At 38.4% G+C, this 23224-nt stretch overlaps 1 protein-coding gene across 1 annotated transcript in view; it reads left to right on the plus strand.

The window, feature by feature from the left end:
* The window catches only part of EDEM1 (ER degradation enhancing alpha-mannosidase like protein 1), a 1151518-nt gene that overhangs the window by 757721 nt on the left and 370573 nt on the right, over positions 1 to 23224 (plus strand). The window contains exon 8 of the mRNA XM_044078019.1: positions 1549 to 1669. Coding sequence (XP_043933954.1) covers positions 1549 to 1669 — 121 coding nt within the window. The remainder of the gene's footprint in view (positions 1 to 1548; positions 1670 to 23224) is intronic.

Raw genomic sequence — 23224 nt, forward strand, 5'->3', positions numbered from 1 at the left:
ACCTCTTATCTATGTAAGAAACATATCAAACAACTGCATGATGCAAGTCTCTATGTAACTGGACTTTGAGAAATAAGTCTCAAGGTCACTGTAATGCTCTTGAAATAAATTGTCTTGATAAAGTAATTTATCATCATTTTAAGAAACATTTCAAATAATTCACTATGCGAATAAACTGGGCAAGAGAAGCTCAGAGTCAATAACATTTCAAAGTAATTGCACTTTGCGAATAAACTGTACACAACATACTAAAATTTCCCCAAAATGGAGGTACCTTGCTAGGCAACTCTTTACAGTGCAAGAAATACTTGGTAATGGTGGCACTTTGTGAATAGACACACCCAGCACAAGAAACTTTTCAAAATGGCTGTACTTTGACTGTAATTCATGAAATAGTTGCACTTTGCACACAGATGAACTCTTCGGAATACATTCACAGTAATAAGCACACAGTGTAAGCACTTTTACACACTTTGGGATACTCTGAATAACTTCAGTTGTGCCCTTGATACAATACGAAGCCGTAGTTATGCCCAAAACGCAGCATTTTGTGACAAAACACACAGCCGCCTTGCTTTATTTATGCTTAATGTGCCCTTTTTGCCCTTATTATATTTGTTTTGCTCATTTAATCTCCCTTTTTCCCCTTATTATATTTGTTTTGCTCAGTTAATCTCTTTTCATGCCCATTGTACTTTTGTTGTGCTTGTTTTACTCTAAACATGCCCATTTTTCCCTTAAACATGCTCGTTTAGCTTTAAACATGTTTGTTCACTTTTCTGATAAAGGTTTTGTCAAATGTCATTATTTTAAACATTTGACTTAGTTAAGAAACATGTTGTGCCTCCCGCTTGTTTAATAATACAGTCTGTGCCGTTGTAATGCCCCATTTTACCTTTTGTATAAAACAAGCAGTTCATGCGTATTCTCATTACCTTTGATTCTTTTCTGGCTCTTTTTCATGCTCGTTTCTTAGTTTACCTTCACTGTCTTCCCTGCACCTCATGGCTCCAAATCTTATTCTCTGCGATCCCGGTTCTGACACCATGTTTCTGTCCTACTTTGGACACAGTACAAGAGTCTTCCTGGGTTCTGTTCAAGCAGCTTTATTTTATACAAACACATAACACTAGAAGTTTACTGACTTTAACTTGTTTACAAACTAACTGTTGGAATCATGCATGCTTACTATCTGGCTGCACTCTCAAAATGGCACTAGCTTGACATTTGTACATGCACGTTACGTCTTTGACATGCTTCTTAAAGACACAGCACATGGCGTGTGCACTGTGATCTACAGATATCAATAACTTGCAAGGCAAAGGCTGTAGGCAATTATTTTGTGTAACATATGTAATATCTGCTGGGATCATTGTGATGGGCATCATAACCTCTTTCATTTTGTTTCTTGCTAAACTAGCAGAAGATGCAAATATTTGTTTCAGGTATGAATAAAGTCTGTTGCTTGTATTGAAAAGGTATTCTATGAGTTGCATTATAGTATGTAACAGATCTTAATATTCTACCTTTGCTTTCATTGGCTTTTAGACGAGAATTTTGCAATGAAGGACATGGTGACCCCCCACTTTATGTCAATGTCAACATGCTGGATGGACATCTGATGAATACCTGGATAGATTCTCTCCAGGCCTTCTTTCCAGGACTTCAGGTATGAAAGTCAAGTATAAAATGCTATTGCAACTGTTAGTACTTAGAAAATGTGTATCCTTAACAACTCCTTGTCATGGGTTGGTATGAAATTTCCCAGTAGTAATCATGGGGCCATCTTGAGCCTCCATTGAACTTGTGCTAGCCTTTGTAGAGTCACTCTGCTTCAGTTTTCCTTGCTGCATGTGAAAGTAGTGACTTTTTTCTGTGGAAATTAGTGTTCCAACACACTGATAAGAATTGTTAAATTGATTGTCTTGGTACTTGTATTGGCATAGATCATGTAGCTGTATATTTTTGTTGTAAAGATCAAGGTATATGTTCAGTATCAAACTGAGTTCCTCAAATTTTGCAGTTTCTTACTACTTTATGTAATCCTGTTAGCATATTTATCCATTAAAGGTCACTTGCCTGCCATATTTGCTTATATAGTCTTGTATTGCTTTTCATGCTCTACAATCATTTCATAGTTTTCAGTTTTTGATAGCTGTATAAGCCTGTTAGGCTGTTAAGAGCGCAGACTTGGAGACTCCTGTATACCGTATTTCCTGTGGCTCATGTGTTTATCCAGTCTTCTTTTAAATATAGCCATGATATTTGATTTTTTAATCTCAAAATGTAATTACCTCTGATACTTGGGAATTATTTGTATTATATAGACCTGTCTTGTTGACTAGTTCTGTTGCGCTCTACCACATGTAAGGGACCTCCCTCTCTTGTCCAGCTAAACAGTGTTATGATGGCTAAACCAATTTCTTTTCCAATGTCTTAATTCAGAATAGCTTTCATAGCTTTCTCTGTAATAACTCATAAAGAGTAATGTATAGATTAAGTTGTTTTAATCTGTCAGAGAATGAAATATTTGAAATACTGTACACCTTTTTGATATAACTCTGCAGGGTAGATTCTATTGTCCTTGTGTTTGCAACCAACAGATAGATGACAAAAAAACTAAGTTGCATTCTATTATTGGTTTTACTGTGATACAAAGTTCTAAGTGCATCTAGATCTCTGGATTCCACTGTGGTTAGAAAAGTCCTACTTGCCTCTTTACTCTGGTCTTTATATCTGTGACATTTTGTCTTGTCGACTATTCAGATCCAGCAATTACACCCAGATCATGTGTGCCTTGTATTCTTAATGCAAAACACCACACCCCGCACGTACGACTTGCACGGCCAAACCAAATTCGAAAACACACCAAAGGCCAGCAATTATAATTCCAATTGTTTATTGATGAAGAAAAGGTGCATAAAAATGCACCAATATATTTTCTGTTAAACTCAGACTAGTTTCGGCATACGCCTTCTTCAGTGAGAATAAAATAAGTAAGATATTTCACCAGTCAGCCATCGTTCCATATATATGGACCCCTGACCAATAGAAACAAAGGTATGTTCCATACCTGTACATAATACATGAGAACAGGCTGTATATGCTAAGGACTAAAAACAACTATATATGCCTATTCTCTGTTAAATAAACATAACAATGGGAAATTCATAATGTAAAATTAATAATCATAATGGTGTCCACATCTAAAGGTGTAACCCACAAGAAAAATTAAATAAAAATCAGTAACATAACTAATAAATGCAAATAGTGAACAGTATATTTAAAGGACTATAGAGGTAACAACCATGAAGACCAAATCTACTATCTCCTGATGAGGTTGGTAGAGCTGGTATAACATCCAGAGTGAAGAATAGCTAACTATCAAAATGATAAACATGGGAAATGTAAAGAATATAAAGAAGCATAATTGGAATACAGTCAATACACATGTCAAAAATTCACTCTCTATATAAAGAGATGCCAAGAGATATGAAACATGATACAATATAATATCCAAATGCACATAGGATAGGCAAAAAATTGATAAGCACCCACATATCAACCAATATTGTCTTCAGCATAAAAATGCCTGAAGAAAAATAATATAGCGTATGTCCATCATGCTAAATGTGACAATACCCAAGTCAATTGTTGAATGTGCTGATGCAATAATATATAAACATTCATAATTAATAATCAATACAAAGTGTAAAATATATTGAGTAAATAGAGAATCCATCTCCAGATTATTAGGTAGACATGTGTATCATAAATGATCATTTAGACCTGGTGGAAATAATGTTCCCAGGTGAATAATCCAGTATTTCTCCTTATGACTAAGTATGCTTTGCCAACCTAGTTGGTTGTGTCTGTTGCCCATGATTTTATCAATGATAGTAAACATGAATTTTGCAGTCGGGTGTTTGACAGAATGTTGGTATAAAGCATTGGTCAGTTTCTTATTACGGATATCACTCCGATGTTCCCCTATCCTTATTCTTAATGAACGGGAAGTTTTGCCCACATAAAAGGCACTGCATTGGCACGTGGCCAAATAGATGACCCAACTAGATGAGCAATTGCCAAATGTTCTTACATCATACACCTTGCTGGTATTAGAGCTGGTTAATTGTTTAAGCTTATTCACTTGACTGCATGAGGTGCAATGGCCACATGGGAAAGTTCCCAAAAGTTCATCCCCTGTGATCGTGAGCTGTTTGTATTTAGCTCCACCACTCTCCTGATGTTTGTAGTGTGAAAACAGTGTACCCAAAGTTTTGCCTCTCCTATAAGAGACTGAGCATTGGTTTCCCAAGATTTCCCGGAGATAATCATTGGCTAGCAAAATGTTCCAGTTGTTATTGAGGACATCCCTAATTAGCTGATGGTTCCTGCCATAAGTGGTAATAAATCTAATGTTGCCATCCTTCGGACGATTACCCCTATCTTTATATTGTAACAATGAGTTTCTATCCTGTTTATCGGTCCAGACTCTGGTTGATTCAGTATTAAAGCAAGAATATCCCCTATCCAAAAATCTATTCCTCAAGTCTTCCTTAGCAATCTCATAGTCAGCAGTTGAGGAATTGATACGTTTCATTCTCAAATATTGAGATTTGGGGATGTTGCGGATGGTGTGGCGCGGGTGCATACAAGAAGCGTGAAGTAATGAATTGAACTGTGGATATTTTCTATGGATTTTAGTACTGAGGGTGTGATCACTGTTCCGATATACTGTAACATCCAAAAAATCGATTTGGTACATATGGGATGTGATAGAAAATTCAATACCCCATATGTTGTTGTTTAAATATTCCACAAATTCCATGAGATAAGTAGCATCCGCACGCCACACCATCCAGCAATCATCTAAGTATCTCCGCCAGATGTCCATTTCTATTAGATAGATGTTATGTAAGGGATTGTAAATCAGGCATTCCTCCAGATACACCATAAAAAGATCGGCATATATTGGGGCAAAAGAAGCACCCATGGCTGTTCCTTGGAGTTGCCAATAGCAATCCCCTTGGAAATAGAATACATTTTTGTTGAGGACATGTTCTGACATACATATAAGCAATGTATTGAATCCTGGTGGATATAGTTCAGCTTTATTCAACCAATATTCCAAAGCCTGAAGCCCTGCCCAGTGTGGTATGCTTGTGTAAAGGGATTTCACATCCAATGTGCACATTAGCCATTCTGGCTCCAATTGGGTGTCCTCAATGATTTTCAAAAATGGGGTCGTGTCTTGTATTCTGGCTCTAACCTGTGTCAAAAGTGGTTTTAAATATTGTGTTAAGAATACAGGTAATGGTTCAGTAAGTGAACCATGGCCAGATACAATGGGCCTACCGGGAGGATGTGTAATGTATTTGTGTATCTTCGGAAGCAAATATAAAATTTGCTTTGATGGATCCCTAACCTGAAGATGTTGAACAGTTTTCTTAGTAATAATACCCTCATCCAATGCATCCTTAAGAAAAGTGTCAATTTCCTGTTTAAATTTGTTAGTTGGATCCACACCCATATGCATATAACATTTGGAATCTGATAATTGTTTAAGACCCTCCTGAACATAGTAATTCATATTTTGAATTACCACAGCTCCTCCTTTATCAGCTTGAAGTATCACAATATTGTGGTTGGATCTAAGTTTGGAGAGTGCCTGTTTCTCTTCAGGGGTAATATTATCTGGTGCAATATTGCATTCCAAATTAGGAAAGTGAAGATCTTTGAGGACAGCTTGTTGAAAAATGCCCACATTCTTATTCATGGGTAGTTGGAAAGTAGATTTCTGAAAAATGAACTCAGAAGATCTTTGAGAAGTTGAGTTATCCTGTTCTGAAAAAAATATCTTGAGGTTAAGTCTACGACAATAGTCCATCACATCCATAGAAATCTGATATTGATCAGAAAAGAAACTGGGAACAAAACCCAATCCTTTATTGAGAATGTTGTGCTGTTGTTCAGTAAGTACAAAATCAGACAAATTAAGAACATTTTCAAATGGTGTTCTCATTGTTTCAGTAATGATTGTATCAGTCCTGACATTGAGTCAATTCCTATTTCTATTGACGTGTTTCCTCCCCCCTCTGGATTTCCTACCACTTCTAAAGGGAAATGAGAATTGGTTTTCTTCTTAAGTGGTGAGTTAGTGGTTATTCCACCCTCACTGTCAGTATATGATGACTCCTCCCCTGATGTCCTTGTGTGGAATTGGTCTCTGTGTTTCAGTATGGACCTCGGTCTCTTCCTGGACCTGCCTCTGGTTCCACCCAATACGGTGTCTTGAAATCTCACAGTTCTCTGTGTTTGAAAGGGATGTCCCTTATCGTAATCCGTAACATCTCTATTAAATTTCTTAACTTTCCTGTCCTTAACCAATTTATCATAAGTAGTCAATTCTTTGGAAAGCCTATCTAATAGCTGATGATAGTTGTTACTAGATTGGAATTTCTTACATTCCATACTTAATTCCTTGACTTCCGATACACATGCATCAATGGTCCTCTCATAATAAGAGGCTAAAATTTAGAGCCATTCCTTAATGCCTCGTCCCATTCTTCCGTCAGCCTCTGTTCAGATCTGCTGACTAGTGGGCGAAGTTTAATTCGAAGGCCTCTAGGGGCCAGGTTTTTATATAGATAATCTTTAAAGAGTCTGAGATGCCATATATTGGCTCTAAGGCCTTTAAGTCCCTTTTCCAGATTACGAAATGCTAGTTCACAACTATCACCAGTATAAGAATTTGGTTGGCTCTGGTTGTTGCTTGGGATTTGGTCCAACCCAAAAATGCCAATATCTTCCCTATCAGCACACAAACCATCCAATATTTTGTCCAATTCCATACTAGGTAATAATGTTATAGGCTATCCAAGAATGAATATCTAATATCTAATAGGACAGGATAAGTGACCAGAGACAGGGCCAGTAAGAACACCCAACCCCAACCTAACACACAGGTATTCCAAGGTGATAAAAAATAATAAAATTTTAATACCACCTGAATTTTAATAAAAGCAGCAAAACTGACAATAAATTTGAGAGTATGAGTCAATCTCAAAGATGTAATGAAGGTAACCTATTGTCATCCCAAAGCATATGTTTCAATACAAGGTCCACATGCATTAATCTATATGAAAATATTGTTCATTATATAAGTCTTATTGGGATTCTTAGTCAATATATAGAGCACTGTACCATGTCTGAACCGGAATCACAACTGTACCTCTGCTATCTTTATATCACTCAAAATCAGTAGGATTGTTGGTGGCCAATTAAACACCATGATGTACCAAGTTAGTATATTCAATCACGGTCTCCAAATGCTCAGAATATATAGTATATATACCCAAATATTCAGAGTTACAAGGTATAATCCAAATGAAACCATATAGGTACCTAGATCATGCCAAAAAAGGGAACAGTATTTGTGAAACTATATGCAATAATATACTATGTCAGATACTCAAAAAGCATGAACCTTATTTGGCCTGCAGAATCAATATTAGTGGGCATTCAGCAGACCTATCCCCAAAGCATATATTAAAAGTATGATGCATGTGCATTCATGTATATTAGCTTGTTGTTCATTAACTATAATCAAGTTATTATTCTTCGTTAATACATGGAGCAATCTGCCATTGCTAATCCAAAATCATGACTACACCTGTTGTATACATATATATAAGCCCCGAACTCACCAAAGTGTTAATGGTCAAATTAGACCCCAAGATATATTAAATCCTGGTCTCTCAATACTAGAAATAATTAAAATGTCTAGCCCATATATTCAGAGTTTATAGATCTGGTACACAAGACACCATATAAGCATCTAAGTTATGTAATAAAGTAGGACAGTTATTATTAAACAATATGAGATAATATGATATGTCAGATCATAAGAAAACACGACTATTGTTTGGCCCGTGGTGTAGATATAAGTAAATATTCAACTAACATATATGTTAGGGCAGGCTACATCTGTGTACCACGTAAAAGTATCAATATCTCAATATACATGTCCCTTATTCTTAAATAACCCAGGTGTGCAGATAATAAATCAACCCAATGTTATTAACGTTAGATAGAGTCTAAATTGCATATATTTCTAGTAATAATATTGAAAACAAGAGACTAGTACAGATATATAATAGTACATGTAGTCATGGCATATTAAACTTGGCCCAAACATGTTCAAACACACATAATCATTAAGCAGGCTCAATAGGTATATCAATAAAAATGGTTATATATAGACACGCATGTCCATAAGTCTTGTAAATCCAAATTTAAGTTTGGTAGATCGTCCCAATATTGTTCAAGAAAAAAATAACTTTTGGTTGCATACATTTACATCAAACACGTGAATATAATTCCACCAAAATATGCATATAATAATTGGCCGTGTCCCAAGATGTTATAGTAGCCAAAATCAAACTGAAATGTCCTTAAGTAGTTTCACAGTTATAGTAAGTATAGAAGCATCATCTGCCCATCGCGTGAAGCATCCATAGTAATACGACACTGCGCCAAAAAGTGTAAACAGTCCCGTACAGAAAAAGTTCCATACAAAAAAAGTTCCATAAAAAAGAACAATTCTTCCGACGAAATATTCCTACATATACTGTAAATCCTTCAGATCTGAATCCGATGTTAGACTCCCTTAGTTATAAATATAGTTCACTTAAAAAAGTTTAAGTACTTTAGTTGTCGTACGGTCGTACCTCTAGGCCAAGGCCCCGTAGTTCCATAGCAAATGTGAACATCCCATAAACTCTTAGATCCAAATTGACAAAACAAACCATAAAAGTCCAATAACAATGTTACAGCCCCAAATATCCGAGTACAATCCGCGATTTATGCTGGTGAAACGAGACCGAAAAGAATCATCAGGGAAGAAGTCCTCTCCTGCCAGCAAAAGGAACTGAACGCCAACAGCGAGGAACAAAAGCAATGCAAAACACCACACCCCGCACGTAGGACTTGCACGGCAAAACCAAATTCAAAAACACACCAAAGGCCAGCAATTATAATTCCAATTGTTTATTGATGAAGAAAAGGTGCATAAAAATGCACCAATATATTTTCTGTTAAACTCAGACTAGTTTCGGCATACGCCTTCTTCAGTGAGAATAAAATAAGTAAGATATTTCACCAGTCAGCCATAGTTCCATATATATGGACCCCTGACCAGTAGAAACAAAGGTATGTTCCATACCTGTACATAATACATGAGAACAGGCTGTATATGCTAAGGACTAAAAACAACTATATATGCCTATTCTCTGTTAAATAAACATAACAATGGGAAATTCATAATGTAAAATTAATAATTTGTTCCCAGTTTCTTTTCTGATCAATATCAGATTTCTATGGATGTGATGGACTATTGTCGTAGACTTAACCTCAAGATATTTTTTTCAGAACAGGATAACTCAACTTCTCAAAGATCTTCTGAGTTCATTTTTCAGAAATCTACTTTCCAACTACCCATGAATAAGAATGTGGGCATTTTTCAACAAGCTGTCCTCAAAGATCTTCACTTTCCTAATTTGGAATGCAATATTGCACCAGATAATATTACCCCTGAAGAGAAACAGGCACTCTCCAAACTTAGATCCAACCACAATATTGTGATACTCCAAGCTGATAAAGGAGGAGCTGTGGTAATTCAAAATATGAATTACTATGTTCAGGAGGGTCTTAAACAATTATCAGATTCCAAATGTTATATGCATATGGGTGTGGATCCAACTAACAAATTTAAACAGGAAATTGACACTTTTCTTAAGGATGCATTGGATGAGGGTATTACTAAGAAAACTGTTCAACATCTTCAGGTTAGGGATCCATCGAAGCAAATTTTAAATTTGCTTCCGAAGATACACAAATACATTACACATCCTCCTGGTAGGCCCATTGTATCTGGCCATGGTTCACTTACTGAACCATTATCTGTATTCTTAACACAATATTTAAACCCACTTTTGACACAGGTTAGAGCCAGAATACAAGACACGACCCAATTTTTGAAAATCATTGAGGACACCCAATTGGAGCCAGAATGGCTAATGTGCACATTGGATGTAAAATCCCTTTACACAAGCATACCACACTGGGCAGGGCTTCAGGTTTTGGAATATTGGTTGAATAAAGCTGAACTATATCCACCAGGATTCAATACATTGCTTATATGTATGTCCGAACATGTCCTCAACAAAAATGTATTCTATTTCCAAGGGGATTGCTATTGGCAACTCCAAGGAACAGCCATGGGTGCTTCTTTTGCCCCAATATATGCCGATCTTTTTATGGCGTATCTGGAGGAATTCCTGATTTACAATCCCTTACATAACATCTATCTAATAGAAATGGACATCTGGCGGAGATACTTAGATGATTGCTGGATGGTGTGGCGTGCGGATGCTACTTATCTCATGGAATTTGTGGAATATTTAAACAACAACATATGGGGTATTGAATTTTCTATCACATCCCATATGTACCAAATCGATTTTTTGGATGTTACAGTATATCGGAACAGTGATCACACCCTCAGTACTAAAATCCATAGAAAATATCCACAGTTCAATTCATTACTTCACGCTTCTAGTATGCACCCTCGCCACACCATCCGCAACATCCCCAAATCTCAATATTTGAGAATGAAACGTATCAATTCCTCAACTGCTGACTATGAGATTGCTAAGGAAGACTTGAGGAATAGATTTTTGGATAGGGGATATTCTTGCTTTGATATTGAATCAGTCAGAGTCTGGACCGATAAACAGGATAGAAACTCATTGTTACAATATAAAGATAGGGGTAATCGTCCAAAGGATGGCAACATTAGATTTATTACCACTTATGGCAGGAACCATCAGCTAATTAGGGATGTCCTCAATAACAATTGGAACATTTTGCTAGCCAATGATTATCTCCGGGAAATCTTGGGAAACCAATGCTCAGTCTCTTATAGGAGAGGCAAAACTTTGGGTACACTGTTTTCACACTACAAACATCAGGAGAGTGGTGGAGCTAAATACAAACAGCTCACGATCACAGGGGATGAACTTTTGGGAACTTTCCCATGTGGCCATTGCACCTCATGCAGTCAAGTGAATAAGCTTAAACAATTCACCAGCTCTAATACCAGCAAGGTGTATGATGTAAGAACATTTGGCAATTGCTCATTTAGTTGGGTCATCTATTTGGCCACGTGCCAATGTAGTGCCTTTTATGTGGGCAAAACTTCCCATTCTTTAAGAATAAGGATAGGGGAACATCGGAGTGATATCCGTAATAAGAAACTGACCAATGCTTTATACCAACATTCTGTCAAACATCCGACTGCAAAATTCATGTTTACTGTCATTGATAAAATCATGGGCAACAGACACAACCAACTAGGTTGACAAAGCATACTTAGTCATAAGGAGAAATACTGGATTATTCACCTGGGAGCATTATTTCCACCAGGTCTAAATGATCATTTATGATACACATGTCTACCTAATAATCTGGAGATGGATTCTCTATTTACTCAATATATTTTACACTTTGTATTGATTATTAATTATGAATGTTTATATATTAATTATGAATGTTTATATATTATTGCATCAGCACATTCAACATTTGACTTTGGTATTGTCACATTTAGCATGATGGACATACTCTATATTATTTTTCTTCAGGCATTTTTATGCTGAAGACAATATTGGTTGATATGTGGGTGCTTATCAATTTTTTGCCTATCCTATGTGCATTTGGATATTATATTGTATCATGTTTCATATCTCTTGGCATCTCTTTATATAGAGAGTGAATTTTTGACATGTATATGACTGTATTCCAGTTATGCTTCTTTATATTCTTTACATTTCCCATGTTTATCATTTTGATAGTTAGCTATTCTTCACTCTGGATGTTATACCAGCTCTACCGACCTTATCAGGAGATAGTAGATTTGGTCTTCATGGTTGTTACCTCTATAGTCCTTTAAATATACTGTTCACTATTTGCATTTATTAGTTATGTTACTGATTTTTATTTAATTTTTCTTGTGGGTTACACCTTTAGATGTGGACACCATTATGATTATTAATTTTAAATTATGAATTTCCCATTGTTATGTTTATTTAACAGAGAATAGGCATATATAGTTGTTTTTAGTCCTTAGCATATACAGCCTGTTCTCATGTATTATGTACAGGTATGGAACATGCCTTTGTTTCTATTGGTCAGGGGTCCATATATATGGAACTATGGCTGACTGGTGAAATATCTTACTTATTTTATTCTCACTGAAGAAGGCATATGCCGAAACTAGACTGAGTTTAACAGAAAATATATTGGTGCATTTTTATGCACCTTTTCTTCATCAATAAACAATTGGAATTATAATTGCTGGCCTTTGGTGTGTTTTGCCTTGTATTCTTCCAAGACAGTGATTGTCCATCTGAATGTTAATACTTCCAATTACACTACCCAGTACAAGTTTCCTTTTATTTACATTAAACCTATTTCTGTTGACAATACTTGATTTTCTCTCAGGTGATCGTATAAAGCCTAAATGTCACAGATGTTTATTACATCTCCAATCTTGCAGTCATCTCTGTACTTTGAAATGTCAAATTTTGTTGTAATTGATAAGCTGGGATAGTACAATGTTAAATTAAACAGACTCAGTATCTTACCTTGAGGAACTCCAGTAATAATACTTTTCCAACATGATATTATACCGTGAATTGCAACACATTGCTTCCCATCATTTAATCAATTATCTGTCCAGGTGACAATGCAATGATTTATACATATTTGAATAATACTTTCTGTGATTTAATTATGTAAAGTACAATAAAATGCTTTGGATATATCTAGGTAAACCACTAGGCACGGCTTCTTTTGATCTACTACAGAAGAAAGCATATTCTAATTTTTATGGGATGTTCGAGTTGATGGTCCCTTGATGAAACCTTGTTGAACTTTATCTGTATGTGGTCTATACTTATTCTTTATTCATATTTGTGGAACAATTTTATTTAATAACAAGATCTTCCCCTGTTAAGGGGTTTGTGTGTGTGTGTGTGTGTGTGTGTGTGTGTGTGTGTGTGTGTGTGTGTGTGTAGGGGGGTGTTAGCTTGGGATTAGTTAACTTACTGTCTGCCTCAGTCCATCAGACACATGGTGATCAGACCAGGGTTGAATTTACTATTTCCCATCCAGTGATCAAGGTTTCGCTTGAAAAGGGTCAGGGATGAACTCAGTTTCACATGGATGGGGAGCCTGTACCATAGTGTGAGGAGCCTCTGAGGCACATATCTGACTCTCCAGCATGTTTTATTTATGTCACAGGCAAAGTTCAGGTCCTTGGATCTAGTGTTCTTGGTGCTGTTTGTTTTGCACATGTGCAAGAGGTCCGTCAGAGCTGGGTCTGAGGATGCCATATATGCCAGCAAAGATCACCTCTCAGAAACCTGTAGGAGACTAAGTAAAGAGACAGGGTCTTAATGCGATCTGTGTAGGACAGGATATTCATACCCTGGAGTCTTCTGACGAGAAACCTTTGAGGGTGTTTCATCTCTTGCAGGTGCCTGGTTAGGCACATGCCAAAGGGGGCATTGTATTTGATGATGGGTCTGATAAGGGCTGAGTAAAGTGGTACTATAATGTCCTCCGACCTAGATATCATACCCTTGGTTATGAGTCGGGCTGTAAGTACGCTAGAGTAAAGTGGTACTATAATGTCCTTCGACCTAGATGTCATACCCTTGCTTGTGAGTCGGGCTGTAAGTAAGCTAGGGTAATCTACCCATATAGCTAAGACTACTGCAGCAGTGATTAATATGAAGAACATAGTACAGTTGTTTAAGTAAACTTAACCATAACAGTAGATGTTCAGATGATCACTGCCACAGTAGCTGCTCACTACCTCCACCCCCCTTATTTTTTGATGTGTTTGTTTATGCTAGGGTGTAGTCATTCATTCTTTGTTGTTCCTAGCGTTGCCCTTTCAGGGCTCAGCCTCCCACTGTCTTTTGGCTTGAAAGCTGTGAAGGGCTTAGTACCCAAACCTGTATTTTTTTAGTTAGCTTAGCTCGAGTTGACTGACTGGGATTGTAGAAGGTGCCCCAAGATTTGGACGCTGCCCAGCCATTATATCTATTCAGGGTATAACCTATATAGCTAAGACTACTGCAGCAGTGATCAACTGTACAGTCTTTGAGACATTCACATATCCATGGAATAGTTTGATATTTATTTGATATTCTTTGTACCATCGTTGGTACTTCCCTTGTACCTTGTGGTAATCTTTAATACCATTGTTGGTATTTCCCCTTCTCTTCCTTCTTTCTGTACCTGATTTAAAAAAAAAAAAAAAAAAAAAAAAAAACTTGCTTTTTTTGTTTTTTGTGTGTGTGTGTGTTGGGGTTAGTCTGCCTCGTGTGTTCTTAGTTGACTGGCTTCCCAATTTCTGTAAATATGGCTGAAAAGAAAGGAACTATGGGCTTCAAGCTCTGTGATCAGTGCAGTAGGAAAATGCCGAGCTCTGACTGTCGTTTGTTGTGTGTGTATTGTCTTGGGATACCACACCTAAAAATTGAAGACCTTGTGATTTATGTAAAGCTTTTAGTTCCCATATATTGATGGAAAGGAGAAACAAATTGATCCTTAAAGGTCTCTTAAAAATGCCTTTTTCGAAAGCTATTTCAGAGGCGGAGGGCTCACCTGCTCCCAAAAGGAACATAAAAAGAGGAGCCAATCCGAACCTTCGTCTCCTCATGCTACTGAATCTAAATCTGCTAAATCTACGGAACCGAGTTAAAAAGTCCCCAAATTATCTTCAAAAACCTCGGCTCCAGGGTTTCAACCAATCTCTACGTTGCCATCCTTGGTTCCAGGAACTCATCTACCCATTACGGTACCGTCTTCGGCACCAATACCTCAAGCACCATCTATGGTACCAATTGTGACTACTGAGCCATTCATGACGATTGCTTCTGCAGTACCAACCTCCCTTTCTGCACCGAAAATAGTTCTTCCAACTCCGGTCACTTCCCCGCTTCCTATTCAATCTAGTTGTCTTTTGACCATGGTGCCAAAAGGAGGATCAGATCCTTGGACCCGATATTCCCCCACAGCAGATCCTTTTTTGGGGCAACAGTACAGTCCCTTCCTAGAACATCCTGACTCTCCATCGGGAATATCAACCCGCTTCTCCAGGTGTCTTTTGGAATACAATGTGGTGAGACTTGTGGATCAACTACTGGCGGCCAGAAGAATCCAATCCCCTTCCCAAACCATTCTTCCCACCTGGAGCCGAGGGATTTTCTTTACTAACTCCAACATGTACTCCTCCTTCGACCTCCTTGCAGGTATCAAAGTTCTCAACACCGACACCTATCCAAGTTCCAGTTTCTTTGGTCCCAGTGGTAGACCTTATCATGGCGCCGGAGCTACCCTATGGCCATTAACTCACTTGGAGGCAAGCCATCCTCAGGATCGTGACTGGGCTATTGGCATTGTGACCCCTAGCACAGTGGTTGTTTTTTTCTATGGTGCCATCTACTACTGTTGTCTTGGTGGCACTGAGTCCTCTTGTGGCTCCTTCCCTGGAGGTAATTTCGTCGGAGCGGGATGTGACCCCAGTTCCGAGGTTGTCCTTCTCAGTTTCAGGCGGGCCTGCCTTCCAGGTGATGGAAAGTGCCCTTGCCTCTGCAAGTACACAGCTGGTTCCCTCGGCGCCATCTGGACCGCAGTTGACACAGTACACTACATCGGGACATTGAGCGTAGAAGCCTCAGGATACCCTGCTGCAGGACTCTTTCTCTTCGGAGTCTTCTTCAGATGCTTCTGCTGAGGGGGTACCCTGAAAGAGATTGTGCAAGAGGAATCACATGGATTCCCCTGAAGAATCCCTTACCAAAGATGCAGATTATGATGATGGGGAAGGATCTTAACGGTTACTGCCTGATAATGTCTCCTTTGGCGACATCCTAGAAATCCTGAAACAGTGGGGAGACTGGAAGCCCTCCAGCCCTTCCTCTGAGGAGTGTCTATTCCTGCAGTCTTTCTTTGCTCGGCCCTCTACTTCTTGGGTGACCCACCTGCAGATGAACTCATCCAGCTCATCGTACAGTGCACCTGGAAGAGTCCTGACACTGTGGAACCTATCTCCGGAGACCAGACAAAACTCTATCACCCCCAGAAGATCTTCCTAATTGGTCTAAAGGCCTGGCAGCAGACACTATGGTGGTGGCAGCAGCCACTAGGAAAGAACTCACCAAGGAGAGTTCAACTATTCATCATCCCAGCAGGGAGTCTTGGGTGATGGATAGACTAGGGAAGTGGGTATGTGCTTCATCGACCTTTGCCATTCGGTCCTTGAATTATTTGGCCCACTTTACCCGTCTCCAGAGGGATCTGATTACGGAACTCTTGGGAACTATAGCAGGAGCAGTATCTGATGAGGTATGTGACAAAGTTGCCTCACAGATTGCCACCCTGGAACCCATTTCTCATTCGTCCTTACGGTTGATTTTTCATACTACAGAAGGGGCAGATAGAGCAGTGGGGTGCAGGCCTTGTGATGAGATGTCATGCCTGGATGCACCTGTGTGTGGTTTTGCAGACCCTTTTCAGTAGCTTCCACTCTTTTTAGCCAAAGGTTAAAGACACATTAGCCAGGTGTGAAAAGGACGGCAAGACCCTGTCTGCCATGGGTTTGCATCCCCCCACCCCCACCCCCACCCCCAACGATCCTTTTCTAGGAATCGGAGGCATGGAAAGATGTGGTACAGGAAAGCCAGGGTCCTTTCCATGGCACACATGGTGAGTTTTCCCCCTGGGGCAGAGGAAGGAACTCATCAGGAAGACGCTCCTCCAGAGACAGAGGTGGTCCGCATAATCAGGGATCTAGAGACTCTTTCTCTGGACAGCCCTATCAGCGCTGCTGAAGAGTGGCCCGATTGCTTACCTCTGGAAGCAGTCAGTGGATGATTCTCTCTGTACTACCTTGCTTGGCAATCCATAGCAACAAATTCTTGGGTGCAGATGATAAATACCAGAGGTTATCACATCCCTTTCGATTCTTTCCCGAAGCCGCAAAGGTGAATTCCTGACATCCTACCCAGTCAACGGGCAGCAGCAGCCCAAGAAATACAAAAGCTGCTTCTAAAAAGAGTCGTCCAAATGGGTTCTTTTCACGTAGTTGAACTTTTACAAGTTAGAACCACATATGGTTGAGACCATATGCTCGAATTTGTAAAAGTTTGAGCGTGTGAATGGAAATCTCCATAAGTGGAGGTTTCCATTCACTTCAATGTGGTGCGATCTCGGATCTGGTATATTTAAGTAGCGGGAGGGGTGCAAGGGGACTTTCCACGAAGTTCTGTAACTTCGAACTTAATGGTTCGACCATTAGGTGTTCAGAGTTATGGAACTTCAACTATCTAATACAGACCCGTCCAAACAGTCCCACCAGACCAGATAGAATCTGTATTTTACTCAAGGTTCTTTTTAATGCCAAAAAAGAGAGGGGACTGGAGGACAATTTTGGACCTCAGCATCCTAAACAAGTTTGTCAGACAGACAAAATTCCAGATGGTCACAGTTCAGTCTATCCTTCCGTTTCTGGAGAAAGCCGATTGGATGTGCTCGATAGATCTCCAGGATGCTTATTACCACATAAAAATGGACAAATGCTCCAGGAAATTCCTCCACTTCTGGCTGGGAGGCAATCACTACCAATTCCGAGTGCTGCCTTTTGGTCTCTCTGTGGTCCCCAGAATATTCACCAAATGCATGGCAGTGGTAACAGCTCACTTGAGACTGCAAGGATTCCGGGTGTTTCCATACTTAGACGATTGACTCCTTACCACTCCTACCAACCGTCTGCTGATTACAGCTTGACATTAACCCTAAAGCTAGCAAAATCCTTAGGGATCTCAATAAACGAAGAAAAGTCCAAACTGACTCCTACTCAAAATCTGGAATTTATAGGAGCAACTTTTGACACTCAGTCTTGCCTAGTCACCCTTCCACTTCACAGGTTACAAAGCCTAAAGTCTCAACTCCGGGTGATACTCTCTCAGGACAAGGTTTCAGCTCATGCAGTCCTTCAGCTACTAGGATTAATGGCAGCATCGATTACTATGGTTCCCCTAGCAAGACTACACATGAGACTCCTACAATGACTCTTAGCAGTACAGTGGTTCCTTCTGAACTCATCCTATGTACTTTCAGATCCGCATAACAAATCGATGCAAACAAGACTTAACTTGGTGGATGAAGCTAGAAAAAGACCTATGGAGTCATCCCTTCTCCCCCTCTCAAACAAAGGGCCATAGCGACCACGGACGTTTCACTGATTTGGGGGGGGGGGGTCATTTCCAGGGGAAGACAGTCCAAGGCATTTGGTCCCAAGTGGAGGCCAACCTGCATACCAGTGTTCTAGAACTGAGGGCAGTGCTGCTTGTGCTGCAACCATTCCAATCTGTCCTCCCGTCAGGGACAATTGCTATCCAGTCGGACAACGTATCCATAGTCTGGTATATCAGCAAACAAGAGAGAACTAAATCCTACCCGTTGTGTTGAGAAGCCATGAGAATTTGGCAATGGGCGATATCTTCCAACTGCTTTCTGATAGCAGTGCATATTCCCAGGGATTCCAATGTAATTGCAGACAAGCTCAGCAGATGCATTCTCCTGCCTCAAGAGTGGTCTCTCAACCCTGTTATAGCGATGAAGATCTTCAGTCACTAGAACCGACCTTGCTGCAATCTATTTGTGTCCCCTGCAAACCACAAATGCAGCCGCTACTTTGCCCTGATCTCCCCTCAGGGGAATTCCCCAAGGGATGGTCTAATACACGATTGGCACACGGGACTTCTTTATGCCTTTCTCCCTCTGATCCCGCAATTCCTAAAGAAAGCTCTTCGGTTGAGAAGCAGAGTAATCCTCATTGCTCCCTATTGGCCCCGACAAGTCTGGTTTCCCTTCCTTTGGCCTTACCTGCTCCACCAACCGTGGATTCTGAATCCAACTCTGGAATTGCTATCTGACCGGTAAGGGTTAATCCATCAGAACATATAGAGTGTCAAGCTGGCAACTTGGTTCTTCCACTTCTAGTAATTGCCAGGGAGAATAATTTATCCTCCCCTGTACAGAACATTCTTCTGGCTTCCCACAAACCATCCACCAGGAAACTTTATCTTAACAAATGGCGAAGATTCATAATTTGGTCTTGAGAGAAAAGACTTGACCCCTTCTCGCCTCCAGTGAGTTCTGTACTGGACTATTTATCAAACTCCTCCATTTGGGAGTTGCAGTTTCCACTATTCGAGTATACCTGGCAGCTATCTCAAACTTCCACAGTGGCTTCCAGGACTTGTCCTTGATATCTCACCATTTCTGTAAAACCTTTTTGAAAGGTGTCACGCACATTAGATGTCATGCACATTAGACCACCCTTCAAAGATCCAATCAAACCTTGGAATTTGATATTGGTGCTACAATCCTTGACTCATCCTCACTTCGAGCCTGCTGCCACTTGCGATATGAAATGTTTATCCTGGAAAACTCTATTCTTAGTAGCTAATTACCTCAGCAAGGTGAATATCTGAACTATGAGCTTTGTGCATAAAATGTCCTTATGTGGTTTTTCATAAAGACAGAGTATCACTCTGGACTAATCCCTTCTCTTTACCCAAAGTTATTTCGGATTTGACTGTTAATCAAACAATTGATCTGCCAGTCTTCTTTCCCAATTTTTCTAATAAAGGAGAATATTGGCTGCATCTGCTTGATGTGCATAGACAATTATGTTTCTGCTTGGACAGAACTAAATCACTACAGAAATCTGACCAAATATTCGTATCATCCTCAGACCCAAATTGGGAAAATCTGTTTCTAAAGCAACTTTAGCTAAATGGCTAAGAGATTATATTTCCTTTATCTACCAACAAAACAAAGTTCTCCTACCAGCTTAGGTCAAAGCGCATACAACCAGATCAGTTGCAACATCTGTTGCCTTCGATTCAATAGCTTCCATGGATGACATTTGTGCAGCAGCAACATGGGCTACTCCTCATACCTTTATCACTCATTACAAATTGGACTTTGTCTCCAGGGGTAGAGCAGCATTTGGTTCAGTGGTGCTCAGGAATATCCTTCCACAGGACCTCCCAGGACATAAAGTAGCTAAGGACTCTGTCCCATCAGTAATGAATGAATGAAGATTAACAACATCAGATATAGAAGTTATGTTTTTACCATAACGTTCCTTCTGTATTGTTGATCTTCAAGCATTCATTACATCCCTCCCTCCTACCCCCTCCGAAAGACTCCTGGAGGTTCAGACTTGGTCCAAGCTCCGTGATAAGGAATTTGCTGAGATAAAGCCTCCGCTTTTTTTCTTGCGGGCAAACTTACTCTGAGGTGATCAAGAGAGGGGCACTATGGGTAAGCTTAGCTCAAGAGTATTGGCTGGCGCAAGCTTGTTATAACAGCCAAATCAGTTCTGAGGACAGAACCGATACCCATAAGTAATGAATGAATAAAGGTCAACAACACAGAAGGAACATTATGGTAAGAACATAACTTCTTTTTTCTTGGAAAAAAAATGTTTCTGGTTGCTGTCAGTCTGCAAGGAAGAGTTTAGAGTTGCAGGCCTTATCCTGTAGGTGTCTGTATCTGGTTTACCATCAGGGCAGAGTATCTTTAAAAGAATGAATCCTAAATTTCTCCCAAAGGTGGCATCTGAAATGAACTTTAATCAGAGTATCAATCTGCCTGTGTTCTTTCCAAATTTTTCTGACAAAGGAGAGTATATTTTTCACTTGCTTGATATTCATTGACAAGCTCAGGTATTGTTTACACAGGACTGAAGATGTCAGGTAATCTGATCAGCTTTTCATTGCTTTCTCTAAACCTAAAATCAGTCAAGGAGTATCAGTTACTCTATCCAGATGGCTTTCTGACTGTATAATTTTTGTGTATAAAAAGTTGGGATCGACTTTGCATAACAAACCATTTTTCCAGGACGCTGACTACTTCTACTGCCATTTGTGCTGCAGCTACTTGGTTGACTCTCTTCATAACTTTGAGTGTCACAACAAGGTGAATCCATCATTCTCAGGAATATCCATCCATGATACCAGTCAGGTGTCCCTGTAGCTTTGGAATCTGTCCCTAAGGTTGAATTGGATGAAAACAGACAAAACTGGATATGAAAGTAATGTACTTAGCATAACATTAGGTCCGTTTTGTGTGCAGCCTAAATTGTCCTTTTTTTTTGCTCCTGTCAAACAGTTGAATCTGAAACAAACTGGTAAAGGATAAACTGACTTTCTGCAACAAACACGGATCCTGGTGCCACAACAAGTCGACCGATAACACAAGTCGGAATGCGTAACACAATTTATTTAAGTGTACAAAGAAATAAAATCCACTTTTCGTCGGGAGCAATCTCCCAACTTCCTCAGAATAAACATGGGCATAGTAACAACACGTGTCTTATATAGTTAATTAATTAATTAGGCATGTGATGCACAAGTTAATTAATCCATAAAATTAAATTAAAGTAGTATAATACAAACATAAACACTAAACCATACAATAAACGCTAAAAAATAAACTGCTATTGAATGGGTAACTGAATGGTTAAAACCCAGCTTCATACTTTAAAAATAGTGAAAAAAAACATATATATGTATATATATATATATATATATATATATATATATAGAGATATAGATATATATATATATATATATATATATATTATTATTATTTGGCTTGATTAGACAGTTGTTAACAACTATTCAAAAAATGTTCTCCTCTATTTATCAGATACTGGTTCATCAACTAACAATAAATAAGCAAATGAATGAATAGATAAATAAATAAGTAAATAAATAAATAGATGGGTGGGTAAGTAAATAAATAAACCCACTAGCAACCTACCAACTATACTTTCGTGTGTACTAAAAATTCATTATAAGATGTATATAAAAACATGTAAATAGAAAAATATATATATGTATGTAAACAGATATATGTTATTATTTATTGAAAATTATATATAAATATAAATATAAATAAAAATAGATATTAATAAATCCAATATAATAGTAGTTCAGTTGTAAATAACTGTGTAAATTTGTTTGTTTGTCTATATAATTCAGCTCATATCAAATCACTGCTCAAGTAATACATATAGTAATAATAATAATAATGGTAAACTCTACAGAGAAAAATATATACATACATACATAATATACATATACCCACAGATGCGTGTATATATATATATATATATATATATATATATATATATATACAAATATGTATGTATGTATCTAACTAGTGTTCAAAAAATATTGATATAACAATGTAGCATTATAATGGTAAAAAATGTATGGGTATATAAACACCCACTTCTAACAGCACAGCTGATGTAAACAAATTCTGATAAACTTTTAAATGTACCAGAAAATTAGTGCCAAAATATTATTACTAAAAAATTGTCATTGTTATTGTTAATGTTCCCTAATATACAAAACATTTATTCTCATTACTTTTCTTATCTGTTAAGATTTTTCAGTCTAAGAATACACATAATTGAACACATTTCGTTAAGACTAGGGTATTGGCAGGCATTCACTCTAAGTTGCCAAAGTAATTCTATTCTCTCCAATTTTAATGACTCAGGACCACCTCTTCCATCATTAACTAATTGATCAATGACTCTAAATTTGAATTCATGCCCTTCTAAGTCACTTGTATGTCTAGCGAGTGCATTTTCCATTTTCTTCTTACTTATACAATATGTATGCTCATAGATCCTCTCGCCCAGCTTTCTATCAGTTTTACCTATATAGAAAGCTGGGCATGATGTACATTTAGCTAGGTAAACAACTTGTTTGCTGTTACAATTAAATTTCTCCTTGGTAGTATATTTATTACTACGTATCATGAAGTTACTTCCAGTGTCTATATATTTACACATCCGACACATATTACACTTATGCATGCCCTTCCTGTTCACAAATGGCCTAGGGTTAGCCTCTAAAATGTTCTTCAGGTTAATACCTCGTCCAAAAGTTATTCCGGGTACTGTAGGAAGTAACAATCTAAGCTGGCTATCTCTCATCAAAATATCCCAATTTTTCACAATGGTATTTGTAACTTGGTGAGAATCAATGTTAAACGT

Source organism: Protopterus annectens, chromosome 7.part0 (assembly GCF_019279795.1).
Source record: "Protopterus annectens isolate FY-2018-M chromosome 7.part0, PAN1.0, whole genome shotgun sequence".
In the NCBI taxonomy this organism is placed as follows: domain Eukaryota; kingdom Metazoa; phylum Chordata; order Ceratodontiformes; family Protopteridae; genus Protopterus; species Protopterus annectens.